We start from the raw sequence: 22,478 nt of genomic DNA on the forward strand, positions 1-22,478 counted from the left end.
GTATATAAAAATAATATAGGAAGAAAAATATTCGCGGTAGATAAGATTATATATTGGTATGGATAGGAAGATGAAAGTATTCTCAAGACATTTGAGGGATGTACGACGGGAAATAAGAAAGGAGATGGAGGACTTAAAAGACGAAATAATGTTTAGAGAGGAAGACTGGAAAAGGGAAAGAAATGAATTAAAAGAAAGAATAGAGAAATTAGAAACGAGACGGGTGGAGTATAATGAGAATGGACAAAATAATACGAGGCAATTAGAACAAGAGAATAATACAAGGAATTCATCGAGCCTCATCACTTCTACCTCGAGTACATTCCGATCGCAAGGTGCCCGGCCAGCTTCTGGTAATTATGAAGGTACATCTCGATGTAACAGTGATGGTATTGCAAACAACTGGTCGGCAGGTACTTCTGGCACACCCGCCAGAAATGCGCAAAGTCAGAATTCTAATGTTGCTAAACCGAATGGATCAAACAGGCCAAATGTCGCAAGTACAGTATCGGACACTAGAGAAAATAATTCTTTCCGGATTAAATCAGACGATGCCAACAGATCAACAAATAAATCAAATCAATCTGCGCCCGGAAATTCTCGCAATGCGAATAATACAACTAATACTGATGATGATAGTGCTAAGATTATGTGTCATTGTCGGAAGCCTGCGATTCAATTAATTAAAAAAGACGAACTATGTAAAGGTGAGTGACATCTACATGCAAATGCGATTTGTAATCACAATAAGTTCACTTTGGGTAACGTTTGTAATTTCAGAGCGTAGATATTACAAATGCGCTAACAGTAATAAATCGCAGGAAATCCGTTGCGACTTTGTGTTGTGGGCATCTGACAGTGCCAATCAGTCTCAAAGTAATGCAACGGACGAATATTCAAGTTCAACATCTAAGGATATCAATAAATTAGTAAAGAAATTAAATCAATCTGCGCCCGGAAATTCTCGCAATGCGAACAATACAACTAATACTGATGATGATAGTGCTAAGATTATTATGTGTCATTGTCGGAAGCCTGCGATCAAATTAGCTAAAAAAGAGGGTTCATATAAAGGTGAGTGGTACCTACATGCAAATGCGATTTGTAATCTAATAATCTAAGTCCAATAAGTCACTTCGGGTAATATTTGTAATTCCAGGTCGTCTGTATTACAAATGCGCTAATAAACTGTTTGGAAGCCGTTGCAACTTTTTTCTATCGGCATCTGACAGCACCAAGTCTCGAGATAATGTAGCGAACGATTATTCAAGTTCAGTATTTAACATGGATAAAAGCTGCAAAAGCGCTGGAACTTCTAATAACAAGTTGAGAAATTTATTCACAAGTAATGTTATGTGCAACTGTAATCGACCCGCTCTAAAGTGAGTAAAATCTCCGATCGGAAAAAATGAAAAACTTTTTCGATACGAACACGTATTGATTAGTAATTAATGAGTTGAAGTCTCAATTAATATTCCCAATTAATAACTTCTATCTACTAACAACTAATATCTAATGTGTGTAAAAATAATGTCTTTAGGCTGAAGTCTCAGACTGATCCCGATAAACGATCGTGTTACTTATGTCCTAACTCCATTTGTCATTTTGTTAAATGGGAGAACATTGATAGTCGCAAGAACACGAATCGGAGCAATTATAATTCCAGAGCCCTCAAAATACCTAAAACCGAGAGCAAAAGAAGGTGTGGAATTTGCAGAAGAGAAGGTAATGTGTAAAGAACTTAAATTTTTTTTTGTCATAATCTTTTCCCTCTGTGTCCCATTAATTTTTTTTTAAATATCACCATTTTTATTGTTCTCAATCGTAATCTAAATTGTATATATTATTTTCTAGTATCTAAATTGTATATATTATTTTATATTTTGTGTTGCTCTTTTACAGGTCATACGAGGATTAATTGTCCAGCTCGGAGATAAGGCATGTACTTTTGACAAGGCAAATCGTATTCTCATTTTACGTAAAGAATTGCTATCGGCCGATTTATAAATTACACTATTTTGTCTTCATTTTATCCAGTCTTTATTCTGGATCGTTCGTGATCAGACATCAATTAATTTTCGTCACAATATATATGCACTCGATCGCAATCGTCATGACGTTCCGTTAATAACATTTTGAATATTTTCGAAATCAAACCAAAAACGCTAACTCATAACACTAACTTATAGACCGAGGACAAATTTTTTTAGATATATTTATTGTAAATATATAATATACAATTTGTAATGATTGGAGTTGTAAAAAGCTTAATTAGAAGCAGTGTCAAACACGGCTTTTATATGTATATCTAAGATGTCTGTCTTATTGAAGCGATAACTCTTATAAGTATTAAAAGTTAAAACGTCCATTTGAAAGAAGTGGTTCGATAATGTTTATAGTTGCTGTTTGTATTCCAATTTTAAGCAGCGCAAGTTACAATATATTTAATTACAGATTAAATGATACTCGTGTGTTATAAGAAAAATTATTTTTCATCCGCTCCAATTCTTCTTTCTGTAAATAAAACCGATTGTGTTAACTGTAAGAAAACTATACATAATTGTCGATAATAATTATTAATGTGCTTCTATCAGCGTTCTGCTATAAAATTGATAATGATACATTTTTTATAAATATTTAAATGCTACAGGAAGGTTTCCAGCAAGAGACACATATCGACACAGAATTTAAGTTATTCTATCTTTCATAGATATTAAATGAAAAATAAAAATGAGACTCCCGTGCTGATATAATCGATATTTTTGACTAAGATATAGTCAAAGGTCGACATATATATGTATCTTGCTTAATTTTATTTAGTCATGATATGTAAGATGATGTGATATGTAAGTAAAGTAAGATAGTACAATTTCGAACATGGTACAATTCTGTACGAAATATCATTTTAAATTTCAAAAATTAAATTAAAATATGTTTCGCACAGAAATTGTACATACATACCATGTTCGAATTTGTATCACGTATCCTACAGATGGCAGCTATTCCCGCCACGGAGTGACTCATGCGACTACAATGCGACTGTGCCGGCGGCCGACTGCGGAGTAGCCGGCGCCGGAGGCGCCGGAGCGCAGCTGCCTCACCGCCCTCACCTCAGTTAACTTCGGAGATTAAGACTGCGTCTGAGGAATGCGTTATCAGCGTTTTGCATGATTTTATCTTTTTTCTACGAACAATCGAGGAGTAACAGAATAATAAAATTAATAACACGCCCCTCGAACGCAGCCTGGCTGTGGAGGCACGATTCTTTATATAAAAACTTTGTGGTTAACGAGCCGTTGTTTTTTAACGACATAAATTGTTGGAGTAAAAAGAAGTGAATGTGCAGGTAAAAGGAATGAGAAAAAGGAATTAAAACGAAGTATAAGGCCGAAAGGAAAAAGGGAGTAAGTGAGAAGATAAAGGGATTGAAAGACGGGCGAAAGAATTGGAGGTTAGGTATGACAATCTTGGATACTTGGATTAATTAAAGAGAAAAAAGTGAAGTAATAAAGGTAATAAAGCGCTGAGAAAGGAAGAAATAAGAAGAAAGGTCAAGGGTGAAAAGGCGAAATTAGGAAGAGAATTGCAATTTCGGAAAAAGTAACAGGTAGTAACAGGTAGTAACAGAAGTAACAGGTGAATAGGGAAGAAGAAAAGGGAAGGATTAGGATTGAGGCGATAATATCTCAGAGACGAAAGAGAGAGAGAGAGAGAGAGAGAGAGAGAGAGAGAGTGAGGAAATAAGGTGAGAAAGACGAAAGTATAAAGACAAGGAGAATATTTGGTAGATAAAATTCTATTAGTTACATAGGAGAATGGATGTACATGTGGCTATGAATACGCATGATAGGAATGCAGGAAGAAGTAATGAGTTATTGGAAATAAGAACGGAGATGGAGAAAATGAAAAAGGAAATGGTGTTTAGAGAGGAAGAGTGGAAAAAGGAAAGAAATGAATTCAAAGGGACAATAGAGAAATTAGAAAAGCAAATGACGTTCAATGAGGAAAAATGGAAAAGGGAAAATAATGAGTTCAAAGAAAAAATAGAGAGATTAGCCATGAGATTGGAAGAGTACGATAAGATTGAGCAACATATGGATATGGTGCAGGTGAAACAGGAGGATAATTCAATGAACGTCACCTCGGATGCGCCTCAACTGCAAACTATCCAGCCAAGCACCAGTAGAATGGAATCTACTCGAGGTAACGACGTTGACAACTCGACGGCTGGAACTTCTGGCACATCCGAAAATGCACAGGGCCAGAATTCTAATGTTTCTAAGCCGAGTGGATCAAACAACCCAAACGTCTCAATTACAAATACATCGGACAATAGAGAAAATAATACTTCCTTACTTAAATCGGAAAATGTCAACAGATCAGGAAACGAAACAGATCAATCTGCGCCTGGAGATTCTCGCAACATTGACAATACAACTAATACTAATAATGATAATGATGAGATCAAGTGTTATTGTGACAAGACTGCAATCCAATTAACAGTTAGAAAAGATGGACCAACTAAAGGTGAGCAATACAACAACTGTATATAAATGCGTTTGATTTGTCGCGTCAGTCAAATATCTTTAAATAACATTTGTAATTTCAGGACGTCTGTTTTACAAATGTTCCAATAAATTGCAAGGAAAGGGTGGTTGTAAATTTTTCTTCTGGGCATCTGACAGCGCCAAGGCTCAAGTTAATACGGCGAACAAACAATCAAGTTCGGTGTCCAATCTGGACAGAAACAACACTGATCACCTCTCTCGCGCTGGCACTTCTAATAACGATTTGGGAAATACATCTGCAAATGATGTTACGTGCAACTGTGATCAGCTCGCTATAAAGTGAGTAAAATTTTCGGAAGAAATAATAAACTGTTTCGGTCGGATACATATTGATGTCAATAATTAATCAATTGATATCTTGTTTAATATTGCCAATTAAAAGTTTCACTATGTCTTTAATATATGTAAAAATATTTGCGCGCGTATCTTTAGGTTGACGGTTCACAAAGATGGCCCCAATAAAGGACGACAATTTTATGGATGTCCTAAGGGACGGAACATTGGTTGTAATTTTTTCAAATGGGCAGACGAGGATGACGCTAATGATGAGAGCACAAACGGGGGCAATTCCACTACGAGAGGAACATGGAATAACGTACGCAGACCATCCCCTCAAAAAGAAGACAATGCCGCCAAAAGGCGTAAAGTTGCCGAGGGCGAAAGAAAGTGCGGAAATTGCAGATTGAAAGGTAATGTGTAAAGAACTTATCTTTTTTTATCATAATCTTCTCTTTTCTCTCTCCCATTAACTTTTTTTTATAAATAGCAACATTTTTATTGTTCTCAATTATATCTATTATCGTATCCAAAAGGCATACGTTATTTTACATTCTACTCTGTTCTTTCACAGGTCATACGAGGACCACATGTCCAAATGGAATTGCAGTGCCGGGAATATTCATTCCGATGGGGGGATTGTAAATGTGCAATGGTATAAGTAAAGAAGTGCTATCAGGTTTTGTCCAGTCTTTATTCTGGCTCACTCGATGATCAGTCGACTTTCGTCATAAAATCCAGTCTTTATTCTGGTGGACTCGATAGTCATCGACTGACTATCGTTATAATATGTACTATATCAGTATTGTCACATTCCGCTAGTAAAACTTTGAATTTCCAAAGAAGCCGCTAACTTGTAACATAGAACGAAGATTGACTAACAAATGAAGTTTTTCAAATATATATTTTTTATTGCAAACAATGTAGTTTATAACGATTGGATATAAAAAGCTTTATTATAATGGAGCAGTGTTAAATACGGTTTTTATATCTGACTTTATATAAGACTTTATATAAGACTACTTCTGCCTTATTAAATGATAACTTTTATAAGTATTTGAAGCGATTCAATAATTAATATCGCTTTATAATGGTTGTTTGTATTACAGTAAGCGGCGTAAGTTACTGTTAATGTTTGATAGACTAAACGACAACTCGTTTATTATGAGAAAAATTATGTTTCAATCTCTCCAATTCTTCTTTCTGCGAGTGAACCTCGGCGGTTGTTTGCGTTAACTATAAAACAATAGGTAAATTAAAATACACGTTAACGACAAAATCCTGCTTTTATTTAGCATTCTACTATGATATATATTATGATGAACTTATTCCATATACTTATATATACATGTATGTACAGTGGTGGACAGAATTGTTGCGACACTTTTTCTTAATTTGGTTTTGGAACGCACTAATATTTTGCAAATGCGAATCACGATTGGTGTACTGTCTTTAGACTAAAGATAGCACACCAATTGTGGTTTTGCATTTGCAAAATATTAGTGCGTTCCGAAGCCAAATAAAAAAAAAGTGTCGCAAAAATTCTGTCCACCACTGCGTTTATCGGTTCAGGGATTAATATTATCTTAGATTAAATCAATATATTAATATTATCTTATATTATATCAATTTAATATTAATTTTGTAACTTTTTGAAAGGCTCAAAGTAAAGAAAGAGTACCATGTCTAAAAGCACGTCGAACTTTAGCTTTAACAGATTGTTCTCTTCCTCCAGTCGCCTCACTTCCTTTTTTAACTTTTCATTCTCTTTGAAAGTACCTCCCACCTTGCCAGATTCTGAGCAAAAAATTATTCTCTTATTATATGTAATTGAAAAAAGATGTAAGGGTTTCTGCACGGCAAATGAAATGTTTGTTCACCTGGAATCCAAAGGCCAGCCTCAAAAACAGCTTCCTGATCTCCAAGGCGAAGGCGTATAGGGCCCACTTCCGGGCCGAGCTCCTTCTCTATTCGTTTTGGGCTTAAATTTTTGTTTGCCAGGAAAACGGACGCCTTTCTGGTCGGTGTTTTCTTGGGGGAAAACTTATTGAAGAATAAAGGCATCGCGTGAAAAGCGCTCTCGTAAAAAACGTCAGACAACGCTAAGTGGTTTTTAAGACTATAGCATTGACCAGCAGAAAATTTACCTAATCATTACAAAGAAAGGATAATGTAACTACGAACACTGGTAATCACTGTGTCTCACAGTACAGACGTTATACGACGTCCTAAACAATATTAGCATATTAACATAATAATAACAATTATCTTAATCTAAATTAAATTTTTTTTTTAGAGCTGAACCTCTGCTGAACAAAACGCGAAAAGCGTCATGTTTGTTTATCCTATCGTTGCCTAGGCAATTCTTTTGAATTTGGAACGGAAGGTCGGACGATCGACCAATCGAAGGATCGATTATCTCTTCGATTAATTTTATGTCAGTTATCTTTTTTTTTTCTACGTTGCCGTGCTTCATTTACGAGAGTTCCCCAGCTGGCAAGTGGCAGCCCTTGATACACTTGGCGCCTTCGCCGCGCGAGGCCTCTCCTCTCAGTGCCTCTCAGCTCGCCTTGGTTAACCTTGGAATCACCTGTCGTGTATTGTCATTCATCTCCGATTCGGGAAAGTTGGGAACGCGTGAATCTCGCGTGAACGCTTTCGGGCGAACGGGACGAGGCAAGGCGGGCGAGATACAAAATTGTCATGCCGCGTTCTCGCGACGCGATGAGTAACGGGAAGTTGTGTAGCGTTTCGTGGTAGAGAGGCACCCGGCGCGTCTCGTTTCCGTTTCGCTCGACCCTCCGACCGTCGTCAATAACCTCGCCCTCGCCGGTAACACCACCATGGCCTGGCTCGGCACGATCGCGAACAACGTGCTGCGGAACATCGTCTTCTCGGACGCGCCGCCGAACGTGGTCCAGGAGGTGCGGCCGGAGCAGTACAGCGATCGGCACATACATTCCCGCGAGGACGGCATCGTTCTCTACGGGCCCGGCAAGAATCAGGACAAATATGAGATCGTCCTGCACAGGCCGTGCACGGAGACCTTGCATCAGGCGTACAGGTACGTCTTATTGACTCGTCATCTTGTTGCGAGAGAATATATTGTAATTGTAAATGTGTTGTTTTTTTTTGTATGAATCATTTGTGATGTAATAACCAGTTGTAATCATTGTTTTCTCTCTTGAAAGCAACCGTATTTAGCATAATGCTTGCGAAAACAACATTTCGTAATGTATCTATTGATAACAATATCTCAAATTTTTCATTTTAGTTTTGTACTATTATTTTTCAGTTGATTTTTATCAGCAGCCTTTTGGATGGCCTTCTTGACGTTTAAATGTTTGTTTTCAGTCTGTTTCGGTCGGAAACTCTAGAAGGTGTGGAGGTACGATTCTCAATATATAAAGACAAGGTTCCTGTACTTGTGCAGATAGTGCGCGAGGTAATGTTTCTTCATATTTTATATATGTTTATGTACAATTGTGGACACATCAGTTGCGACACTTTCTTTTTTATAGATTTCAAAACGCACTAATATTTTGCAAATGCGGACCACAGTTGTGGTGTTATACTGTTTCCAGACTAAAGATAGTACATCGTGATTCACATTTGCAAAATATTAGTTATCTGTAAAGTATATATTATGTATATTAAATATATATTAGAAACCTAACCTATAAAAAAAAGTATCGCAACCGATGTGTCCACAGCTGTAGTATATTTTAAAGAAATTATATTTACATATTATGTTCCTTTATCTTTCATATGTAATTTGAAAAAAGATTTGCTAATCAATAATATTTTAAAATTAATCTATATAATTAGTAATAATTGATCTTTTTATTCTCCCTCTAAGATGTGCCATGTTGGAAAAATTCAAAAACTCTGCGACACTCTGGTGGAACACCCGACATGGACTTTAGCACATCTAGCGGCCTACTTCGCCCTTCACGATGCGTTCATGCACGCGATCGTCAACAGCCAGCTCAACAGCGGCGACCTGGAGACCGGCATCTCACCCCTGCAAGTTGCCGTGCAAACCAACAATCTGCGCACCGTCGAGATGCTGATAGCGGCCAAGAGCTCGCTGGAGCATCTGGATCACAACGCGAACACCGTCTATCATTACGCGGCTACGTCCACCAAGGAGATCATTCTTGCTCTGGGCTCGGGTCTTCCAAACAGTTTGAACAGCCGTAACAGCAACGGCCACACCCCCATGCACGTCGCGTGTCTGAACGACAGGCCCGAGTGCGTGAAGGCGCTCCTGCTGATCGGCGCCGACGTGAACATACCCGCTTCCGAGGGCCAGCCAACCAGCCCCGGCTACGTCGGCGACTTCCTGCACAACGCGAAGCCGAACGTGCTCCACGCGGAGGACATGAAGTTCGGCGGCACGCCGTTGCACTGGTCGCGCAGCCGCGAGGTGATCACGGCGCTGATCGACACCAACTGCGACATCGACGCGCTCAACTTCGACGGGCGCACCGCGCTGCATGTGATGGTGATGCGCAAGCGGCTGCCCTGCGTGATCGCCCTGCTGAGCCACATGGCGTCCGTCAACATCGTCGACAACGACGGCAACACGCCGCTGCATTTCGCGGTCGAGGCGGAGACACCGGCCATCGTGCAGGCGCTCATCGGCTTCGGCGCGGACATCGACGCGCGAAACTGGAAGGCGGAAACGCCCCGGCACAGGTCGAATGTCGACACTACTGAAGGTAACAAGATAATTTACTTGTTGCACGCGGTGGGCGCGCAGAGGTGCCCGCCGGAGATGACGGGCTGCCATCTCGGCTGCAAGCACGATGAGAACTACACCGGCATCGCGCCGTCGGAACCGCCGCACTACGTGCCGCGCACGATTCTCGATCAGATGCTACACGTGTCCGGCATGGAGAAGATGGCCGAGCCTGGAAACCGTAAACGGATCAAGGGCGGCAGGTTGCTCTGTCTCGACGGCGGCGGTATTCGGGGACTGGTGCTCATGCAGACGCTGCTCGAGATCGAATCGGTGCTACAGAAGCCCGTGGTGCACTGCTTCGATTGGATCGCCGGCACGTCCACCGGCGGTATCCTGGCGCTCGGCCTCGCCGCGGGTAAGTCCCTACGGGAGTGCCAGGCGCTCTACTTTCGCATTAAGGAGAACGCCTTCGTGGGTTCGCGGCCGTACAACAGCGAGGGCCTGGAGAAGGTGCTGAAGGAGTGCCTCGGCGCCGACACCGTCATGGCGGACATTCAGAAACCGAAGATAATGATCACGGGCGTGCTCGCCGATCGCAAGCCCGTGGATCTTCATCTGTTCCGCAACTACGAGTCGCCTAGCGTGATATTGAAATTACCGGAGAACCCGATGTTCAAATCGACGTTGTCGTCGCAGGAGCAATTGCTTTGGAAAGCGGCGCGGGCCACCGGCGCGGCGCCGTCGTATTTCCGCGCGTTCGGCCGTTTCCTGGACGGCGGTCTGATCGCTAACAATCCCACCCTGGACGCGATGACGGAGATCCACGAGTATAATCTGGCGCTGAAGGCTACCAACCGCGAGAGCGAGGTGATACCACTGTCGCTGGTGGTCTCCCTCGGCACGGGTATTATACCGACCACGTGCAACCTGAACGAGATCGACGTTTTCCGGCCGGACAGCATCTGGAGTACTGCCAAGCTCGCGTTCGGTATCTCGGCGCTGGGCACGCTGCTGGTCGATCAGGCGACAGCCAGCGACGGCCGCGTGGTCGATCGCGCCCGCACCTGGTGCTCCATGATCGGCGTGCCGTACTACAGATTCAATCCGCAGCTGTCGACGGAAGTCGCCATGGACGAGAAGAACGACGAGATACTGGTGAACATGATCTGGAGCGCGAAGGCGTTCATGCACGCGAATCGAGATGTGATGCAGGAATTGGCGACCATCATCGGGCGCGACTCCAGTTTGGAGCAGGATTAAGGAGAAGGACTGAAAGAGTACCATTTATCGTCGAAAACGAGTACCTGATTGCGGAAATCACGTCGCGCGCACGTATACACACACATTCACCCTCGGTAATTATATCGACGATTTTACCGCTGGCTCGGTTAATGATTACACGTGTAATTATGTGCTTAGCAATTATCTCGTTACGTAGCGTGTATTATATAGTTACTTCTTCACCGCTACTTGCCGATGTCTCGACAAATGTGATATTAGGTTGCCTTGTCCCTCCTTTCCCTCCGCAGCTGCTCATATTCTAGACAATGTGATTTGTACGAGACGCTTTCGTCTTTTCCTCTTTTCATGATTTTACCTTATTGTCAGTAGTGATTCAATTTTTTTCTCCTAGTCACTCGTGAAAATCTTGTGGGGTAATACACGTAGGTTAATATACATATATAATTTTTTTTTACACAATTTATTAATCTGCTCGTAAGTTCTGTGTTTTAAAAACATTTTCTCTCGTTCTTTGCAAATAGTCTCGAAGAATTTAAACATTGAACACGTTGAACTGTAACTCAAGAATACTTAGATAATAGATCTGTTTTATTTGTATTGTGTCACAGAGTTTACAGAGGGAAGAATAAATTAAAAAAAAAAAAAGAATTACAAGGCGATCGAATAATAATATCTCGCTTTGTAGAATAAAGTTTATCGTTATTAATTTATCGTTAAGTACAACAACCGCTATCGTTTAAGTACTTTACACAATTTTATTAAGCGCACGACATTCGACTGAATTAAATTTTAATGGATCGCTAATGGACGATCGCGTACGCTCGAAGTTTATGAAGCGCACACACGTATACACACACACACACACACACACACACATATACACACAGGTCGTTGCAAAATTTCTGCGTAATATCAAGACTCGAGTGAAACACGATTTGCAATCTCAGAGCGGTCCTGGTTTCATTCATCGGAAACATTGCCTCGACTAATTTGTAGCAAATAGTTTCCTATCCGACGGGCAATGGTTTACGATTTTATTGTACTCGATATGCACCGCGCGCGCAATCTCACTCGTGAAAATCTCCCAAGAATTGTCTCGTGTTGTCGCCCATCGTCGGCAGTCTATCGGGGTCCCATGTAGTACGGCGGTTGCGCCATGGACGCCGATATGTAGGGGTAAAAGGAGGGATGCGACGACACGCTCTGCGGCTGGTAGTCGTTCTCCTCGCCGTGCACGGTGTACCCCTCCGCGGTAGGGTAGTATTGTCCATGTACACAGGCGTACGGCGCCTTGGCGGCAGCGGCGGCCGCGGCGGCGGCGGCCGCGCCGCTGCTCATCTCCGCGGGATACTTGAGACCGTCCGGGTATCCCTTGGCTTCCGGGTACTTGGGCAGATCGTAGGGTTTCGCCTGCAGATCCGGGTACTTGGCCGCCGCCGACTCGTGGTGGTGATGATGATACTTGGCGCCGACCATCTCGTGGTGGTACTTGGTGCCGGTCATCTCGTGATGATGGTACTTGGCTACCTCGTGGCACTTCGCCTCGGCGTAGCTTCTGGCCGTCGTCTCGTACGTCGACTTGTTGGCGTGATCGGCGGCGGGATACTTGGCGACCGTCTCGTTCACCCAGACCGGCCGAGCTAGGTCGTACGCGCCGGACTTGGGCTCGTGGTAGGCCGCCGGTCGCTCGTACGCCTTCACGCCGGCGTCCGGATACAGGCGCGCGTAGGTGCAGTCCGAGGAGCCAGCTGAGGAGTCGAAGGAGGTCCCCGGCGACGGAAGTCCACTCCTGTGCACGATGATGCCCATCTGATCGTCCGACTTCGGCTTCCTGCGACGAGGTTGGTACTACGAACGATACCACATGTTATGTTTAAATTATAGTCATCTCAAGACGTCTCGCTGGAATCATTTATCGCGTTACGAGAAGCGAAAAATTTTATCAATTTTTTTTTCGCTGTAGAAATTTTTCGTGCCCGACGTAACTCGATATGATTGCAGCTAAGGAGTGCAGTGAGTTTAATTCTAAAAAGAATATATGTCCTTAAGAGAGGATATATCTTTTTATTCCTACTCTGAAATCCGTCAAATAATCCCAAATGAATTAATATTGTAATTTAGTACAAATCGACATACAATTTATTTTAAAAAATTTCAAAGTTTTATGTGTTGTTCTACATCTCTGTCTATTTTGCATTCTACTTATCGCTTTTCTTTTTATTCAATTTGCCCATTTTGCGTTATAATGCCATATTTTTAATTTCTAGAGATCTTTTTACACGTATATTTCTTTGTGCATATTATACCTACATATCTTATTAATAACAAATTTCGTATACAAATGTAAAGTTGTTATTAAACAAAATTTATGAAATCGCGCTTTTCAGCTGCGATCGGTTAGATTAGATGAATCTAATTGATTAAATTAGCGGATAGATTGAACAAGTTAATCGTATGTTGTTTCTTTTTTCGAAAAAGCTACTTGAAATCGGTAAAAGCTCCACTTTTTCCGCGTCCCGTCCACCACGTCTCGTCCCCTCCCCCGTCGACTTTCTCGCCTCGCATGGAGCGGCGACACGGATGGCTTCATCGCGGTGAATCCATTTCCCCTTCTCGTAAATCATCGCCGACGCGCGGCGCGGTGGGATTTAAATCGCTCGGACGATCGGGCCTCGATTAACCACTCGAGCGCTCTGTGAGAGACGAATGCGCGATTTGCACGCGCTAATTCGTTCCGCTATTCCGCGCGAATCGGGCCGCTCGATCGCGAACCGGCCGCGCGATTTCGTAACGCGCGAGATACATTCCTCGTGCTATTCCTAATGACGCGCGCGATTAAGACGCGAGCGCGTAATTCCGCGCGCCGCGGACCGCGTGTCGTCGATCCGGTCGATTCGGCGGTCGGTTACCTTGTAGTGCGGATGCTGCTTCTTGTGCGCGTTCCGCAGTCTCTCGGCTTCCTCGATGAACGGCTGCTTCTCGCCGTCGCTCAGGATCCTGCGATATAGATACAATTCGTAATCTTCGGTATCGTTACAAAACGGGAGGGGTATTCAAAAGAATCGAACTTTACGGCATATATAGATATTGAATTGATACGATATACAAAGATCGATAGATATTTCTTCGCCTACTTCTACTTTTATTCTTTCGATGTTTTATTAGCGTTCAAAGTACTGATTGCCTTATACATGGAATATTTTTTTTGATATTAGTCATGTGCAGCTTTAATTTTCATAACTTTCTCGTTCTATACGTGATATTGAATTGATCTTTAAAAAACACTTAAATTTTAATTTGATTTGATTTGATTAGTGCGAAATATATGTATTAAGAGTGATTTATTTAAAATAAAAATTGTTTTAAATATATATGAATTGGAAGAGGTGAATCTCTTGTTTCATCGAATCGCGTCTACCAAATTTGAATCGATTGAATTTATTTTTTTTCCCGAGGACATTAAAATTGTTATTCACAATGCCTTGCTCTTTAGACAATCTGTGGACTAGAATAATTAATGCGATTTAAAGTGTTATGTAAATTGATTGCAAAACATATTTGTAGAACAAAAGAATAAATGTTAGTAAGACTGAAATTCTTTCTGAATTTCTTTGACTTACCTCTTTTACAGATTAATTTTAGAACGAAAGTTATGAAAATTTAAACGCTTTACACAAAGACCTTATAATCATCCTGTAAAAAATTCGAATGACTCGTTTTCATTGATAATCTTTTACGCGTCTTTGCCTATATCTGGCCGAAGTTAGATTACCTCCACAATTTTCCCAACGTCTTCGACAGCTCGGCGTTGTGCAATTGCGGATACTGGTCAGCTAGTCTTCGCCTTGCCGCCTGCGCCCACACCATGAAGGCGTTCATCGGGCGCTTCACGTGGGCACTTCTTCGCCCGCCGGCGCGCGAAGTCACCGGAAGCAGCGTCCAATCATATCCTGCAAATAATAAACGGGCGATGGGACCTTTAATCCATATATATACGGTTTCTCCGAAATCTCGGAAAGAAATAAATTACAAGACTCTTAGCGCCTCATCATACGCGCTAGAAAAAAAAACTCGCTTCCTCCAGTTCGACCTCTGTGAAGTTGGCCCCACTTTTTTAAAATTTGACAAAAATAATTAGAATTTCGGTTGCCCCCCGAAGAGTTCTAGAGTTCTCTCTATCGATTTTAGAAAGAATTTTGTTGATTAAAGCGATGAAAACACCATTTGAAGACATGGGGGGGGGGGCAACTTCATATTTCTGTAACTTTAAAGGCCATAACTCTTTTGTTTTTCATTTTAGCGCTTTGATCATTCAAGATAATTGATACATCTTCTTTGGAAGACTATCAAAACTCTCAAGAAATTGCCGGAATTCCAAAAAAATTTTTGAAAAAGAGTTATGGCCTTTCAAAGTTACAGAAATGTGAATTCCCCATGTCTTCAATTGGTGTTTTTAACGCTTTAATCAACAGAACTCTTTCTAAAATCTCTATAGAGAACTCTAGAATTCTTCAGGAGGCAATCGAAACTCTGATTATTTTTTTCGAATTTTAAAAAAGTGGGGCAAACAGAGGTTTCCTTCTTCGTAGAAAACCTTCACAGAGGTTTCATTGTCAGTTCGATAAATTTATGTAGAACTTTGCACTCTCTCGACTTTTAGAAGTGTCTTTAATAGTATTGTATTTCAGATAATTGTTAGAAACTCTTTTGATAATCAATGGAAAAGTACTCGACTTTATCTATTTTCTTTCATCACTTCATTTATATATAATATCTGTATCCAAATTAATTAAAATCAGTTTTTCCTGACATATTCTCGTAAAGGAGGCAATCACGTAACGTATATTATATAAACGTCAACGGAATTTTCTGACTCATATCTTGCAGTATCTTACCCCTCACGGGCACCGGAAGTAGTCCTGTCCGCGAAATCGGATTGTAAAGGAATACGAGATAAAACTACACCTGTATCCTCGCGGCTCGTGCGGCCGATTCGACATTTGTTAAGCGCCGTCGGTCTTTTTTCCCTTCTTCCGTCTTCTCTTTATTTAACTTCTTTACGAAGAACGCGATAGGACTTTTACGACCTGGAAATCGTACGAAGAGATAGAAAGAAGGAGAGGGAGAGAGAGAGAGAAGCAGGGAGAGAGCGCAGAATACTCTCCCTATCGCTCTCTCGTTATTTCTTCGCATTAAGAAACTAATTATTATTACTACTCGGCAGCCGTTTTCTCTCAAACGCAAATGCCTAACTGGAATCTCAGGTCATGTGGGTCAACTTGGGATTCGTTATTTTTAGTGAAGAAAAATTCTATCTCCTCATCAAAAGATGATCACAAGTGTCAGTCATTAATCTACGAACGCGTGAGGAATATTAAAAAATTAAAAACTGCATCAAATTTTGTAAATGCCGAGTGCCTTTTCCAATTAGACTCGAACATTACTTCAACTTGAGTCGGGAAAAAAAAACATTTAACTTTTAAAGCATTAAATAATTTTGCGCTTTGCATTGCAGATGTCTTCTCATTTTGTATCTCGCATTAAAAAAATTCGGTCGAATTAGATCATGGGCGTAACGCGTCAGTGGATATGATGGGATCGAAGTTTATTACGGCGTAACAGCCTTACACCTTATGTGGAACATTAAGTGACGTAAGTGCTCCGGATTACCGAAAATTCCGCGCCGCTTAATAAGGATTCGGCTCCGGATGTAGATTCCTACATTTCACTTCGTGGGAAAGGAGCCCCCGAGCAAGCCCGAGGTCGTAAAACCTTGTCTCCCTCTTTCGAACAAATGTATACTCGACTTATGTAAATCTGTCCTGCGCTCTCTCTTTCTCTCTCTCACTACGGTCTCCTAAATCTTAATTCCCCGACTCGAAAGAGCGCGGTCTGGTCCAAATTGGAGGAGGCAGACCCCGAGGAGGAACGAGGAAGAGCCCGAGATACTGGGCGGTAATTAGGTCGGTTCGGAAATTGCGTAATATCCCGTGTGTGCGCAAGATTGATGAAATTGACTTTAGCCAGCAATTAAGCTCTCGTCTTACAACATATCCTTTTCTTCACATGACTGAAAATCACTTGGGGAAGCATACAGAATAAGGGCCATCTCGTCTAATGATTCGCTTGTTACTTTTGTATAAAAGATGCTGGAGTCTTATAGAAATGGCAAGAAGAAGCATTTCTCTCTACCTTGTCTTAATAATTTTACAGTGGAAAATGAAGATATGTCTCGCAACAGTTAATATTCTTTTTAGCCAAAGAATTGAATATACACAGAAAAAAAAAAACGATTTTGGAAGGTCCAAAAATTTTGCTGGCTACAGATCTGAAAATAATTTTGTTGAAATTCAAATTGATTGTTAGAATATCAAAACGTTTTACAGCAATTCTCATCATTTTTGAGTTTCCAACAAAAGTATTTTGATGGTCCAACAAAATTATTTTCAGATCTGCATCTAGCAAAATTTTTAAATCTTGCAGCAAAATCGTTCTTTCCGTGTATAACATTCATATTAATTTCTCTAATTCCAATATCTTATATTATTTTAACAAAATTAATATGATTATATCATGGAAAAAATATGGAAGAAAGAAGAGCATTACACGTGCAGGAATTAAAAACGTGAGATTAAGAAGATAGCTTAGATCTCAATTTAACTGCATCGAAGTGCTTTCGTTCTAATCACCATCCAGCAACGGGGGCAGGGGTGAGTCAACGAGAACGAACGGGAGAGGGGAGAGGAAGAGGGTGTGGACGAAACCAGGGGAGAGACGGTGCACGTGACGAAGCGTCAACCCGGGTTTCGGAAGGCTGGTGGGAGCTAATTACCGTGGGTCCACGGTCCACTGGCGCGGCACTTGTGTCGGCGCCTTTCAGCGTTCGGGGGAGGTCCTTCGTCGACGCCTGCGCCGATAGCCGCGGCCGAAATACAATTTTACACGGAAACGCGGAAGGGCTTTTGCGAGGAACGCGAACGGGAATAGAGGAAATTTCGCGCGAACCGGGCGGTACGTGGTCGATTAGGCGTGCAGAAAGGCATCGGTCCTTAAGGAGGGATCGGCCCCCTCTTTGAGGCCCCAATAGTACACCGACTACGTAGGTGAACCCCTCAGTCACTGGAGCCTTACGTGGAATGGCAGGAAGGAGCATTTCTCTCTGCATCCCTGTCTTTTTAATAATTTTACAGAGAAAAATGAAGACATGTCTCGCGAGTAAAGCTTAGAAAATAACGTTGTTACACGTTTATCTGAAGTTAGAATTTAGTAACAACGAGGCTTTATCTCGAGGCGACGTTGACATATTTGTTATCGGCGAATTAATCGATCTCTGGCATCGTACATACAGTCGTGTACCCGACGATAAATCCCAAATCGCGGAATTGAGAGAGCCGTTCGTACGATCAGATCGCGCCTAATTTTAAGCTTCCCCACCTCTCCGTTTCGATCTGGCTAATTACTCGGTGAATCGGCAAATCGGACGCGAGAGTGACCGAGAACTCGTTCATTTTTTTTTTTCTCAGGATCGTGAATGGCTTTTGAGTTGGGAGATCAGGGCCGTAGTTAGCGCACCCGGTGCTACAATAGGCGGGTTGTGCGGCCTGGTGAATGAACCGGTGTGCTCGGCCATGCCGGCCGTCAATGGTGACCTGTCGTCGACTCTTGCTACATTAACTCCTTTACAAATCCGCCTGTTACAAATCCTCCCGCCTTTAACGAGGCCCCCTCTTAAACGCTTCGACACCTCGTCCCGTCGATGCTTGACATCGCTATACGCAAGCTCGTCGCCACGTGCCCGACGAGATCCTCGGCTCGCGCCGATCCGGTCTCGCGGTGCAACGAGAATTCACGCACGGTACCAACGCGAAGCGAATGAAATTCGGAGTCAAACGAGACGAGATGATCGAAATTGAAATCAAATACCGGATGGGACGATTGAATCTTAATACGTTTACCGCGCCTGGCGGTTCGTGATAATCGAAATTTTTTAAGACGTTTGTAAAACATATAATTACCATCTGACATACAATTCTGAGTGACATAAATAGCTACATAACAATATAAAAGGTGCGCTAAAGTCAACACACTTCCATGAGGATATACAGTCATTTAATATCATATTATACAATTATTTCGTCATGGTAACGAAAATTCCACACGTAATTAAGACATTTAAAACTGCAGACAGCGCAATAAACGGGATAATTCGCGTAATTTTATATTCGCGTTGCGAAGTTTCAGGAGACTTAATTATCCAGGACATCCAAGACGCGTCCGCGCTTTGTATGACCAAGTAATAACCGAGGGACACCTGTATTTTCGTCAGAGTGGATACTTTGTAACGAAATGCGCGTCGCTTAGCACCGGTCGGCTCAAATATTTACTCGTGGCGCAGACGCGGGCTTGTCCCTCCTCGAGCTGTATGATAAACTATTTGGATTATACATTCCTGCGTGCGCGCTCGATGTTCACGAGCGACTCGCGCGTGCCATCGGTTTTTCAACTTTAACCATCGACGGATTCAAGTGTCCGTCACTCTGCTGTCGTTTCTGGCACTGCCTAATCTAACTAAACACATCTCGAATCTGATCTTAAAACGGGAGCGTGTCACGATTCGCGGCATACCTCGTCGAGTGGATCGGTTCATCGTCGAAACGCGCTCTCTAAAATCCTCTCGGAGATTATCCTATAGAAATCTATTCGTTTAATTTCAAGTTTTTTAGCCGAGTAAAAAGATAAATCTGTAAAAGAGAGAGAGAGAGATAGAGAGTCTGCAAGAAAGAAAAAGTTTTTTTTACAGAGAGCGATTCGTCGGGAAAGATACTAATATAGTCGCGTATCTTGCATCTGGACCTCGCTAGAATAACCAGCTCGGCTCGAGAAACGGCTAACGCGGCTCTTCCTCCTAATCCGCTACATCGACCAGACTCCATTAATCCTCGTAATTATTCGCGTCGCGATTGTCCAACATTGCGAGACAGAATTAGTCCGCGGCAGAGATATCATCCCCAAGCGATTTCCACCTGTCTGTCCGTCCGTCCGGATGCCGTCGCTCCCCGGCACGGCGACGATCGCGCCCGCATCTCTGGCGAAAACTCCGTCATCGTCGCGGAGACCAAGTCGCCTCGACGCGCGCCGTAAATCACGGGTCCCTGCGCCCCTCTCGCGACCGGGTGATCTTTCAGATTTAATTCGGTACTAACATAATTAGCGGCGATGGCATCAGGCGCGCACGCCTCGTCTCGCTCTGCTCGCAGCACCTGCCGTGCTCGCGAGTCCCTTCCTCCCTCCCCCTCGGAGAAATATAGCCGGGGATCGTTCTCCTCAGCTATATTTCTCCGTCTCGTCCGACTCCGCTCCGCCGCCGCGCCGCGGCCGTTCCCGCTCCGCTCTTTCTCCGCCTTGTCGGGGGAGAGGTTCCACCCCTGCTTTCCGCTTTCTACTCTCGCGAATATCGCCCGGATAAATCGGCGAGCGGCCAAATGGAGAAGAGAAGCGATGCCGGCCGACGACGTGGGCTTTCAGCGCCAATTACCAGTCGCCCTCCCTCCCTGAATGACTCGATAAAGACTGCAATACGGACGAAAAAGAACGGGGCGGCGAATGGACGCGCGTGTGTTTCGCGTGCTATTTCGGATGATATTTTTTTTCATTTGTCTGCCAATTTTCACGTTTATTTCGTCAACGCCAACCGATATCGCGTCCGAGCGTCACAAATAACGTAGATAGATCAGGTTCTAATATATTTTGTAAATTGTTTAATTTCTTAACGTCTCTCTTTGAGAAAGCAGTAGCGCTTTTTAAAAGCTCTTAATAAAAAGATCGTACATAATAAAATTTAGAGCAGATTACGTAAACTAATACTCAAAGTTTTCGTCAAGTGCCTGCCAATTTTAAAACGCGATATTTCGTGGTATTTATTCTTTGTTTACTGCCACTTTGTTTAATTTGTCCTTGTGTATAAGGAAAAATCTGGCAATAAAATCATAACTGAAAATCTTAGTTCTCGGAATATGAAAATTAATAATGATATATCATTGTGATTTAATCCTCACTATTTTTCAAGAAATCTTATCTCATTATGGAATCATCACTATACGCTAATCGTAAATCTTTTTAATGGCTTTATATTACATAATTACACGCCGCTTACAAAATGCGTACCTTGCAGCAGCTTGCCCACAGCATCGTCCAAGGAGTTATTGCTGCCGTGCTCGTTGCTAGAAGAACTGGCTTTGCCCTCCAATGACGGCAAGCCGTTGTTATTGTGATGGGCCTCCATTTTTATTTCCGTTAAACGCGAAAGACACTCTCACTGACGACGGTCGATGCCCACGATCACAAAAAACTATATTTTTCATAGATTACGAAGATTCGCGAACTCAAGAATGCAAAAATATCACTCGAATAATTATCGATAAATCAAATGACAAATTTCGACGAGACATCGCAGATTAAAATACATCTCGTCGGATATCAGTATCGCAGATAAGCGGGATTCTCAGTAAGAGATATTCGTCGCAGGAAGAGCGAGGAGCTCGATAATCGAGGGTTATCAGGGCGCGATTTATCGGGTCGGGTAGGTCGCCGAATCTTCTTTATGGCTACTTAGTCGACCTCGCGCGACCTTATCCGCATCGAATATGTATATGTATAAATATATTTTTTTTCCTTATCCTGATTGATTAAATCGATTCCCGCGAACTCGTAGATCACTCAGAGATTCACTTCATTATTGGCTCCGGGAAGCATTAGATGGAAATCGATGCGACGGGTACGTGATGCGTCGTAGAGAAGAGGAGAGAATTTCTCTCTTCAGGAATCCCCCGAACTCGGTAGCACCTCGACTTATCTTTCTCGTCAATGGATCCTATCTCGAGGATTCTGCGTCTTTCTTGCATTCGATGAGCCGAGAGACGGCTCAAGAGTCGTCGTGGGGCACGTTACTTCGAGGGGTGGCACATCGAGCGGGAGAAGATTCGTCCTGGCCGATCTCGAGAACATCGAGTCGCGTCATAGTTGGATCCACGGCGTCTCTTAATCGCTTCTCTTTTCCTCTCTTTCTCGTTATCGGTTATCGAAGGCGGGAGGTAGTGTAAACTGAGACGCCGTGTCGTCCCTTATCCCGATCTCTACCTCGCGACATCGAATGGACGACACCCGAGGTCGGGAGACGCGGACGGCGCGGCGGTGTACTGGCGAATCAGGTAAACTCCGATGGCCGACTGATCGGCCGGGAGGAGAGACGCGACGATGGACCCGATGGGATTCAGGGAGGCGAAGGAAGCCGTCCGCGCGGCTCGCAGCCGCACAGGTTGGTCCACGGGTTGGAAGAGGCCGAGGCGAGAGACGAGACGAGAGCGCACGTCTGGCACACGCACCGAAACCGTCGGGCGGATGGCAGACCGTCCGCGGAGGCGGTTCCGTGGACCACCTACCTCTGGTGGGGGAGACACGTAGGATCTTTCTCCTTTCTCTTCTTCACCGTCCTTCGGCCTCCTCTCTTTCTCTTCGTCGTCGCGTCGTACAATTCCTCGTGCCCGCGTCGGCCTCTTGGCCGTATCCTGCGGTGCGATCCTGCGCGTCTCTGCGCCGCAATTCTCCCCCGCAAATTTCCGACGCTTCTTTCTCCGTGGAAAACCGTGAAATCTGAGATTCCTGTGAGATCACGAAGCCGCGCCTCGTCATCGAGTGTGTTTTTCTCT

The 22,478-nt window shown here is 43.0% G+C and overlaps 5 protein-coding genes across 5 annotated transcripts; 3 read left to right on the forward strand and 2 right to left on the reverse strand.

Annotated features, from left to right (window-relative positions):
* Window positions 1-6: 6 nt before the first annotated feature.
* On the forward strand, window positions 7-2,545 carry LOC105452180 (GATA zinc finger domain-containing protein 14-like). The gene is made up of 5 exons (XM_011693073.1): window positions 7-707; window positions 781-1,074; window positions 1,160-1,382; window positions 1,541-1,725; window positions 1,903-2,545. The coding sequence occupies exons 1-5, from the start codon at window positions 59-61 to the stop codon at window positions 1,935-1,937; spliced, it is 1,386 nt and encodes a 461-aa protein (XP_011691375.1). The 5' UTR covers window positions 7-58; the 3' UTR covers window positions 1,938-2,545.
* A 498-nt stretch (window positions 2,546-3,043) lies between these two features.
* LOC105452182 (DNA topoisomerase 3-alpha-like) lies at window positions 3,044-5,900 on the forward strand. Its single transcript, XM_011693075.1, has 4 exons — window positions 3,044-4,527; window positions 4,610-4,847; window positions 5,001-5,257; window positions 5,419-5,900. Exons 1-4 carry the CDS (start codon window positions 3,816-3,818, stop codon window positions 5,487-5,489), a joined length of 1,278 nt encoding a protein of 425 aa, XP_011691377.1. The 5' UTR covers window positions 3,044-3,815; the 3' UTR covers window positions 5,490-5,900.
* LOC105452181 (protein chibby homolog 1) lies at window positions 5,735-7,200 on the reverse strand. The gene is made up of 3 exons (XM_011693074.1): window positions 6,725-7,200; window positions 6,526-6,641; window positions 5,735-6,080 (listed from the first exon to the last, which is right to left on the reverse strand). Exons 1-3 carry the CDS (start codon window positions 6,906-6,908, stop codon window positions 5,988-5,990), a joined length of 393 nt encoding a protein of 130 aa, XP_011691376.1. The 5' UTR covers window positions 6,909-7,200; the 3' UTR covers window positions 5,735-5,987.
* A 202-nt stretch (window positions 7,201-7,402) lies between these two features.
* On the forward strand, window positions 7,403-11,418 carry LOC105452185 (85/88 kDa calcium-independent phospholipase A2). The gene is made up of 3 exons (XM_011693077.1): window positions 7,403-7,908; window positions 8,199-8,289; window positions 8,704-11,418. Exons 1-3 carry the CDS (start codon window positions 7,688-7,690, stop codon window positions 10,789-10,791), a joined length of 2,400 nt encoding a protein of 799 aa, XP_011691379.1. The 5' UTR covers window positions 7,403-7,687; the 3' UTR covers window positions 10,792-11,418.
* On the reverse strand, window positions 11,159-21,055 carry LOC105452184 (transcription factor SOX-8-like). The gene is made up of 4 exons (XM_011693076.1): window positions 20,938-21,055; window positions 14,546-14,723; window positions 13,683-13,770; window positions 11,159-12,621 (listed from the first exon to the last, which is right to left on the reverse strand). The coding sequence occupies exons 1-4, from the start codon at window positions 21,053-21,055 to the stop codon at window positions 11,896-11,898; spliced, it is 1,110 nt and encodes a 369-aa protein (XP_011691378.1). The 3' UTR covers window positions 11,159-11,895.
* Between the last annotated feature and the right edge of the window lie 1,423 nt (window positions 21,056-22,478).

The sequence above is a fragment of the Wasmannia auropunctata genome, unplaced genomic scaffold (genome assembly GCF_000956235.1).
Source record: "Wasmannia auropunctata unplaced genomic scaffold, wasmannia.A_1.0 LD336036.1, whole genome shotgun sequence".
Taxonomy (NCBI): Eukaryota; Metazoa; Arthropoda; class Insecta; order Hymenoptera; family Formicidae; genus Wasmannia; species Wasmannia auropunctata.